Source organism: Cyprinus carpio, chromosome A15 (genome assembly GCF_018340385.1).
Source record: "Cyprinus carpio isolate SPL01 chromosome A15, ASM1834038v1, whole genome shotgun sequence".
NCBI lineage: Eukaryota > Metazoa > Chordata > Actinopteri > Cypriniformes > Cyprinidae > Cyprinus > Cyprinus carpio.
The window spans coordinates 23,875,951-23,885,950 of record NC_056586.1 but is presented as its reverse complement, the minus strand read 5'-3'; the positions used below and the strand labels follow the sequence as shown (position 1 = coordinate 23,885,950).

Below are 10,000 nucleotides of genomic sequence, written 5' to 3'. Positions count from 1 at the left end.
TTGTCATTGTTTATTATTTCTTTACTAATATCTCTCTTGTTTTGATTCTTTGGCAGTATCATATGAATAACTAACCAAACTAAAATAATGAACTTCATTTGGTGTCCCATTAAGTATCAGATATACTTTATGTGCATCATTGATTTTTCCTGTTTATTACTGTAAATATGCTTTGAAACAATCTGTATGGAATAAAGTGCTAAAAAAGGTGACTTGACTAGATATATATTAATATTTAGTATATTAAGATGAATTAGAATACACAATTTTGACCATTAAAACCTAATTGTATGACAAAAATATCAACCAAATTTTTAAAATCTTTTAGGTGCTTAAAAATCCAACATTTAGTCCCAAACCGCTTTGTGTAAGATCATTCTGTCTTATTTTTTATGTTATTTCAACATAGATGTTCATTGATATGTTTAACTGGATGTTTATGTGATGTTTATTGCTGTAACAAATTTACATAAATTACAGTTTTAAATGGTATTCACACATCCCAAATGTTGATAACAGGGTTGCAAAAAAAGTATAATCTCTTACAAGGTTATTATAGTCAGCTAAAACCATAAAAAATAAAAAATGGTACTTGAAATAAAATGAACATGAACTGAAATAAAATATAAAACCTTTGTAAACTTATTTCAGTGTAAACATTTCTCGTTTAATTTAACTTGAAATATTGAAATAACTAAAAGTAAATAAAATATTATTAATAATATAGATATATATATATATATATATATATATATATATATATATATATTATTATATATATATATATATATAATTTATTATGTTTTTTTATTTAAGTTTTTATTTTAGATTATTATATAATATATATATATAGAATATATATATATATATCTATATATATAATATATATATATATATATATATAATTATTTATTATTAGTTTTATTATATATATAGAGAGAGGGAGAGAGTGAAATAGAGAGAGAATTTAAAATAAAAATGACAAAAAAATAGAGACCTAAAATGTATGTTAACTAAAATTAAAAATCAAAAATATATAAATAAATAAATAAATAAATAAAAAATGTATAAAAACTATATTTAAATTTTTAAAAAAAGTTAAAAGAGTATTTATGTAATGGTAAAATAAAAATGATATATTTTTTAATAATTTTAATTAATTAAGTTAATATAATGTTAAGTTTGGCCTCTTGAGGTGGCCGCTGCTTCAGTTTGTGGTGTGGTTGATGTACATTAAAGTGCTGTTTGTTTTCTGGTGTGTTTTCAGGTACATGGAGGCGGATGAGCATGTGATCCAGCACTGTTTCTGTTACACATCGACGGTTCTCACCAGCACACTGGCCTTCCAGAAAGAGCAGAAACTCAAGTTTGAGTGTCAGGTGAGAGGAAGAGAAGAGCTGTTTCTGCTTCTGTATCTTTAAAGCGGAGATCGGTCTTCGTGAAATATCTGCAACATAGTTTTGTTAAAATCCCTCAATGTTTGTGTAAAATGACACCTTTTTACCATCAAAAACAGCTCTGTTCACAGCGAGCCGTTTCGGTGCATGTCTCTTTAAATGCTAATGAGGATTTAAAGAGACATGCGCACTGCTATAAAATCCAAATACAAACAGTCTATAAAATGAATTTTGCATCCGATGTCTACTTTAAGAGTGAGTGAGTGATCATATTTGAATAATTTCATAGATACTTAATCATCAGGGTCTTTATATAACACATTTAATTCATAATAGTAATTCATAAAATGAAAATAAAAAATAAGAAATACTGGACATGGACTGGGTAGAAATTTGTGCTTTGTGAATATTACAGTTCTTTAAATAAAAGCTTCATACAGAAATTACAGCAAACCATAAAAAACTAATGAAAAGGAACGGAGAAGAGAAATGGACATTATTTAAAATGAGCTTGTTACATGATTTCCAAAGTGCTTTACATAACAGTGATTAAAAATAAACACGGAAACTTACAATAAGGAAGTTAAGAACCACTGGATTTGTGAATCCTTTTATATATAGACTTTTTTTAGGGATATGAATATTTATGCAATGCACTTATTTCAGTTTTATTTTTAATAAATTTGCAAAGTTGTCAGAAATCGGTTATTTGCTTTGTCATCATGGTGTATGGAGTATAGACTGAAAAGTAAATTAAAGTAGTTTAGCATGTGGCAGCAACTTAACATAATGTGAAAAAAATTAAAGGGTATGAATACTTTCGAAGGGCATTGTGTGTGAGAGTGTATATATATATATATATATATTATATTTTAATGCTTTGGCAATACAAAATGTACTTTTGCTGTGCCAGTAAAACTGTTTTAAACAGAACTGAATCACATTTAATTGAACTGAAGTTAATTGAATTGAACGGGAAGAGTGAGAGAGCGAGGGAGGGAGAGTGATGGACTCTATATGGACAGCTCTGGGGGTCTCACAGGTTTCCAGACTGCTGTGAAATCCCACAATGCACCAGGAATAGTACATACTGCCCTGACCCTTCAACACACACATGCACTCACACACACTCACACACACACACACACACACACACACACACACACACACACACACACACACACACACACACACACACACTCACACACGGTTGATTTCTGACTCTTATTTGTCTTCTTGTTCTTCAGGCTCTGCTGCAAGTGGCTAAAAACCTCTTCACACACCTCGGTGAGTCAGGAATAATCTGAACGTCAGCATGAATCATCACTGACTGACTATTTTTACCATCATAATTCATGTTCCTGATCTGATTGTCAGTGATTCATCAGTGACGTCATTATCAAGAAAAACACGTTTCTTTTCATAATCTTTCTTCCATATTTAATAACTGTCTCCATTTTTGCTGATCTCATCCAGGCCGTATGACGCTGGTTAACGTTAGTTTGTAGTATGCTATCTGTAGTTTGTTTTAGGTGATGCATCTTTATAAAATCTTTAATCAAGAGTTAGTTAGTAATTTAATGCTGGTTAAAGTGGTAACACTTTACGAAAAGGTTCCATTAGTTAACATGAGTTAACTGCACAAGATAACATTAACTAACAATGAAAATAGCATTTATTAATCTTGGTTTAATAACATTTATTAATAGCTGTTAATGTTATTATTTCAAAAGTAAACTTTCTACATGATTAATGCATTGCATTGGATTGAAATTAACTGAATTGAAAAAACAGCTTTGAATTTAATTGCATTGCACTGAAATGAATTGAATTGCATTGCTTTGCATTGAAATTAATTGAATTAAATTGAATTTAATTTGATTTAATTTGATTTGCTTTAAATTCAATTCAATTCAATTAATTGACTTGAATTGCTTTACATTGTATTGCATTGCATTGAATTAAATTGAATTGCATTGCATTGAAATTAATTGCAACGCATTTAAATTATTTGAATTGACTTGAATTGCTTTGCATTGCATTGAATTAAATTGAATTGCATTGCACTGAAATGAAATGAATTGTATTGCATTAGTTATTAACATTGACTAACAATGAAAAAAATACATCTAAAAAGTATTTACCGTTTAATGCATTTTGCCAATTGTTAATTTTAAGATTCACTAATACATTGTTAAAATCAAGAGTTGTATATTATAGTTGTATAATGTAATATGAAGGGTTAATTTTATTTAATGGACCTGAGCTGACATGAACTAACAATGAACCATGTTGTGTTTTATTAAGTAATGTTTACAAAGATTAATAAATAGTGCATCACATTGTTAGTTGTAAAGTGTTACAGCAATAATATCATTCCAGTCACATTACAGAAATCAAACTCTGTCGACATTAAAGAAGGTTTACAGGCATGCATGTGAAGAAGCAGCTTCACTGTGTAACATCCTTCTCTCCGTCTCTCGTTCAGATGACGTGTCTGTATTACTGCAGGAGATCATCATAGAGGCCAGAAACCTGAGCAACGCTGAGATGTGAGACACAAACACATGCTTCATTATGGGTTTGATAGTTTTGGGCTTCGTCCAAACCAATTCCAGACTGTTAGCGTGGCAAGAGCAGCGGCCTCATAAATATCAATTAACTCCAATCAAATATTAATACATTTAATCAAACGCACACACTCTACATATTTACAAGTCTAATGCAGACAGAGCTGAAACACGGACTGTTAGCATGGCAAGAGCAGTTGTTTTAGCGCGTTGTCGCTGTCTGTCTCTCTCTCAGTTGTTCTGTGTTTCCTGCTGGTTTTTTCGTTTCAGCCCCCCCCCCCCCCCCCCCCCCCCCCCACTTTCCCCCCCCCCCCCCCCCCCCCCAAATAGCTCGTGGCCCCAAAGTGTTTTGATGGAGGAGTCGTGAACGATGGACTGAGGTTTGTACTCAAAAAATGCACATGCAGCGCTTTCTACAATACAGATCCGAGTTCAAAGGCAGCTTCACAGTACCATAAACAGGAATATAACTTTGTTAATATTGTAAAATATCAAAAAAAGTTAAATACCAAAAATTTATCAAGGCAAATTTACTCATATCATACAAAAAATATACAAAACCCGCATCATTCCACTACCTCCTTTTTGGGCAATAACAAGTACATAAAAAATATTATTATTTTATTATTATTATAATTAATTATTATTATATGAATTCATTATTTGAAGTAAACTTAGTTTCAATTATATGTAGCAAAGTGCTTTTCATAAAAGTGATTAAAAATAAACGTAACATTTATAATAATAAAAAACTAAATAAAATTCACCAATTATGAAGCAGATTTAGCTTTACAGAAGACAGAAGTGTTATTATTCAGATCAGTTTAGGTCAATTTAGTAAAAAAAAAAAATAATAATAATGGACATTTTCAAAAAACGTCCCCATTATTACTGTATTAAAGTTCTTCGGTCAAGAGCAGTGAGTGATTTTTCTCTGTGTTTTGTTGTTTTATTATCATTAAAGGTATAGTTCACCCAAAAATGAAAATCTTACCATCATTTACTCACTCTCAAGTTGTTTTAAACCTGAATGAATTTCTTTCTCCTTTTTAACACAGAAGTTATAAAAGAGTGTGGGAACCAAACAGCTGCTGGTTGCAAGGAACTTTCATAGTATCTTTTTTTTTTTCCTTATTAACACAGAAGTTATAAAAGAGTGTGGGAACCAAACAGCTGCTGGTTGCAAGGAACCGTTCTTTGTGTTCAGCAACAAGAAAGAAACTCAAATTCCGGTTTGGCGGAAAACAGCAGGAGGTGAGAAAGAAAAAATAAAAAAGAAAAACTTAAGGAAGCAGGATTTAATTTAAATTTCTGGGTGAACGTGTCTCTTAAATAACAAAGCGGCAGTTATTGTGAGCTGGACTGACTAAAGAGCTGCTGTCAACTTTAAGAGGCGTGGATAACAAGCAAAACAAAGTTATACATCTAAAACTGTCCCTAATCAGACCTCGGACTACCTTGTGTACCTTCATTTTAGACTTAACCTGCGGACACGAAGCGCGTGTTTCTATTTGCGTTGGTAAAACCTTGTGCTTGTTCTAGACAGGAATTTAGCACAAATCCGGACATGGAAAGGATAACTCCAGTCCATGTTACTCGATATCCGCAGGTTTTTTAATTTTGTGTTTGACAGGATCTTTCGTTGTGTGTATCTCAGAAAAGGAAGCACCACATGTCAAGACACAGCATTGTGTGCGAATGAAAATGTATCGGTTTAATCCGGCACGGAATTTAGAAAGCCACACTTGCTCAGAAATAATGTCAGAACTTTTGTGATTAGTGACTAAGTGCATTGTCTACGTGAGTGTGACTCTACCGAATTTTGCAGTAACATTTGCCATGTGAAAGATGTGTTGTCGAGCACGGAGGCACCAGTCACGTCTGTAACTGCTAGCCTGTGAATACGCGCACCCCTTAATTTCCTTGAAGGAGCCAGGGCATCTTCGAGACGTTTTATATCAATCCTATGAATTAAAAGTCATCGCTATTTGCAACATCCTCTACTTAACCATGTTAAGCAGCCTCTGCTCCTCTCTCTGGGTGTGAAGCAGAAGTGAGTTTCGGTTTATCCCGGGCGGCAATCAGGCCAGCGATCGATGAGCTCACGTGGCACCACTGAGGGAAGAATCCTCAACATCAAGGGATGCGTATTCCCACACCTCGTGTTGTCTACCGCGCAGCTGGTGTGCGACGACAGCAGGGGTTTCCGGACTGAGGAAAACACATCCTCTAGCTTCCCATCCAAAGCATGAGAACGAAGGTCAGACCTGACACACAATCCCTCGCTCCGGAAAAAAACGACAATTAGCAAAACACAGGAAGACATGGAAATAAAGAAAATCTTTACATATTTGCAAAATATATACAAATTTTAAATTGTTCGTAAAAGATTATTTTGTCCAGTCTGGTCGAGTTCAGACATCTAAAACGTTATTAATTTCAACCCTAAAAAGGGCAAACCCATAAAAAGACGCCATCGAGAAAATAATTAATTGTATGCTATTTTCCATCTTATTGAGGACTCAAATAATACAATTCATGCATTTGATTTTTTTTTCTACTAAACCTTGGACTCTTATTAATTCATTTTAAGTGTTTGTATCCCTCAGGATTACGTCTCTATTGTTGGTATATAATTCATTGCGAACAAGAACCACTTGTTTGTTTAAGATTGCTTGTTACGCAGCAAAATGGTTGTAATTCCCTGAATGTTTTTGGAGTAGTATACCTAACTTTGGTCTCTTTTTTGTTTAACAGAAGACCCACATACAGTCGGGATTCAGAATTATTGCTGAATGTGAACGCATTTGTTCTTTATTTAAAAAAAAGTATAAACAAAAGTTAAATAAAAAGTTTGTTTTACCAAGTAAAGAACCCCACACATTTAGGTGTAGTATGAACGTAATTTTTTATATTTATATTAGTATAAAATATAATATTTTATTAAAATATGGTTGCACTCGCTAAAATTGCTTTTATAACAATCAAAAGACGCATATGGTCTAAGCTCTTATTAGTCCGATTTTCTGTGTCCAATTTGAAGCTTGAATGTTATTCAAAATAAACAAAAATGTGTTGGTTCCATGTGAGATTTTCTTTGGGCCAACTAGATAATCAAAATAAAAAAACAACCACTGGGTGCAGAGCCCAAACTTCTATAATAATTGTTCTGTCACAATAGACTTCTATTACAAAAACAGTCACCAAATATGGAATCGTGACTGTTCAGGACATTTACCAGAACGGATATGTTTTGTCAAGATTTAGCACAAAAATGAATTTGGTCTTTCTAAAGAAAATAACACCGAAGCCCACAAAAGTACATCAACCCAGTCTTATGTAGTGTGTTGTTATATCTTGAGTTTATTATCCTATAATAAAGGGTGGACGTATACAACCTAGGATTATACACAACACTTTCAGCAAGAGACAGATTGCACAACACAATATCTAGCAGTACTAATTTATTGAATATTATCCAATGGTATTTTAAGCACTCACAAATAAGCTAAATGACTGAACAACAGCTTTTGAAAACATGGGTAAGTCACCCCCTCCAACGTGCTGTAAAATATGTGAACTAGATCTCACTTTTAATGGCGTAGTGGGTGTTCTGGATGTGATCTGTTTTCTCAATCTATGAGTGATCACTGGATTTGTGGCAGGAACTGGTGAAACTAAAACGAAACGGCCCATGGACAATGGTTCAATCGTTATGATGAGGATTTATGTCAATCAGCGTTCTCCATCTACTGTGGCATCAGCATCGCTCATGTAAGAGCTCCTGCAGCATCCCTCCATCACTCAACACAATATTACACGGACCAACGAAAACATTTTAACATCATTTATAGAACATGTCACATTTAGGGTGCAGACATTCTATTATATATTATGTATAATATATATAGTACTTGTATAATAGAATACTACATTATATTTTAAATGTACATTTCTATACATAACAGTTTGCATTAATCTTACCTTTTTATATATATATATATATATATATAATATATATATATATATATATATATAATTATATCATAATATATTATATACTATAGTATACTATATATACGTATATTTCATTTTGGCATAAGTTTATATTCTATAATTTATATCTCATATATTAAAATCATATTTTATCATTTATATTCCCATTTCATATATTATCTATATACCAGTATTTAATAGAATATAAATTATAAAAAATAAATATAAGATGTATATAATTTTCAGTATAACTAGTTACATTTTTTGCACAGTATTTTTTTACAACGTGCTCAGAAAAACAGAAAATTTATAAAATATTTTTTATATTTATCTAAAACTGGTGTATATAGTATATATATATAATATATATATATTTAAATGATCTTTATCTATTTTATATATATGAATATATATATCTATATATATTTAAATATTCTTTTATATAATTTTGATATTATATATTATATATATATAAGATCAAGTATAATATATATGTATTTATAAAGTATATATTATAATTTTATAATTATACTCTTTTCTCTATACATATATACATTTACATATACATTCAAATGTACATATATACATATAAATGTCTAGAAATGTATATGTATATACACATAAATATTTATTTATATTCTATTATATATATTACATATTTATAATAGCCATATATATATGTATATTATTATCGAGTATATATATAATGAAATATGAAAAATACATAATTTCTAACATGTAAAAAAATACACATTTCTATAAAAAATCATTTAATAGAATATATAAATGTCAATATAAATAAAATATTATAAAATAAATTACAATAGAATTAACATTTTGCTTTTATATACATTCATTTATAAATATAAAGACTCATGATTTATTTATTTTTGTGTTTTTCTTTGTGTGTGGTGTAGTGTCAGTCCCTCTGTTGTCATAAGAAGGTCCATGAGGCCTCAGATTCCGCAGTCATCTGGCGCCAATGAGATGATGATTGATGTACCACAGTGAAGGTGTCGGAGGAGGATGGTCACCTAAACTCCTGCACACAGCTTAGCGGCATCGGCCGGGTCCAAGAAGAAATTCCACCACGCCGTCTACTTGCTCTGAGTTCACGAGTTACACGCCGCGCGGTCCTCTGCCCGACTCACGACCAGACCAAGATGGCAGACGCCGATGTTTAGGTACGACTACGAGCGAGCGAACAAACCATAACTAAGACGATAACGACTGAAGAAGCACACTAATCAAATCTCTCTCTTCTCTCATCTCTCTCTCTCTCAGGGCATCCTGAGAGCCATGGAGCATGCTTGAAGACATGGGGCTTCATCCAACACCTATAAGCAATCAACACCTGCACACGTTAGCCAGGTACGTACAGAAAACACAAACCAGTTAATAGTGTCAATAATGAACAAAATACTTGTAGAAATCTAAGCTAAAATTGGTTTTTGAATTATATTACTATTTTGTACTGCTCAATTTATAATGTCTTGTACTGATTATACAATTTCCTACAGTTTTATACAATTTGCCTTTTTTTTGACTGGTTTTAACTAATCTTATATAAAAAATACACTATTAATTTATACAGCTTGTACTACTAATTAAAAACAGTTGTGACTATTTAAAAAAAAAATTGTACCATTTATTATTATTGGTACTATTAATTTCTTTATACGGGTTGATACAATTTACACTATTTGTTCTAATAATTTAATTCTTATTTTATACCATTTGGCACTTTTAATTTAATCAACTTGAGATTATATTATACTACTAATTGATATAATTTATACCATTTTCTTCTGCTTTTGACTATATCTCGTACTACTAATAATACACTTTGGCTATTGTGTTCTACTAATTTAGAATTTATTCTATTTTATATTACTAGTTTTCATTTGATTTATACTATCTGTACTAATTTATACTATTTTGTTACTTTGTTCTACCTAATTTGTGAAATATTTATAACATTGTTCTTATACATTTTTTGACTGTAATTTATAGTTACTATTACTGTTTTTTCTACTA

General features: G+C 31.2%; 1 protein-coding gene across 1 annotated transcript in view; it reads left to right on the top strand.

Moving 5' to 3' along the window:
• The window catches only part of LOC109070007 (cGMP-dependent 3',5'-cyclic phosphodiesterase-like), a 114,815-nt gene that overhangs the window by 95,743 nt on the left and 9,072 nt on the right, over nt 1–10,000 (top strand). The window contains exons 14-20 of the mRNA XM_042771741.1: nt 1,268–1,379; nt 2,645–2,684; nt 3,886–3,949; nt 4,203–4,222; nt 5,111–5,221; nt 8,972–9,141; nt 9,261–9,334. Of these exons, the coding sequence (XP_042627675.1) occupies nt 1,268–1,379; nt 2,645–2,684; nt 3,886–3,949; nt 4,203–4,222; nt 5,111–5,221; nt 8,972–9,141; nt 9,261–9,334 (591 nt within the window). The remainder of the gene's footprint in view (nt 1–1,267; nt 1,380–2,644; nt 2,685–3,885; nt 3,950–4,202; nt 4,223–5,110; nt 5,222–8,971; nt 9,142–9,260; nt 9,335–10,000) is intronic.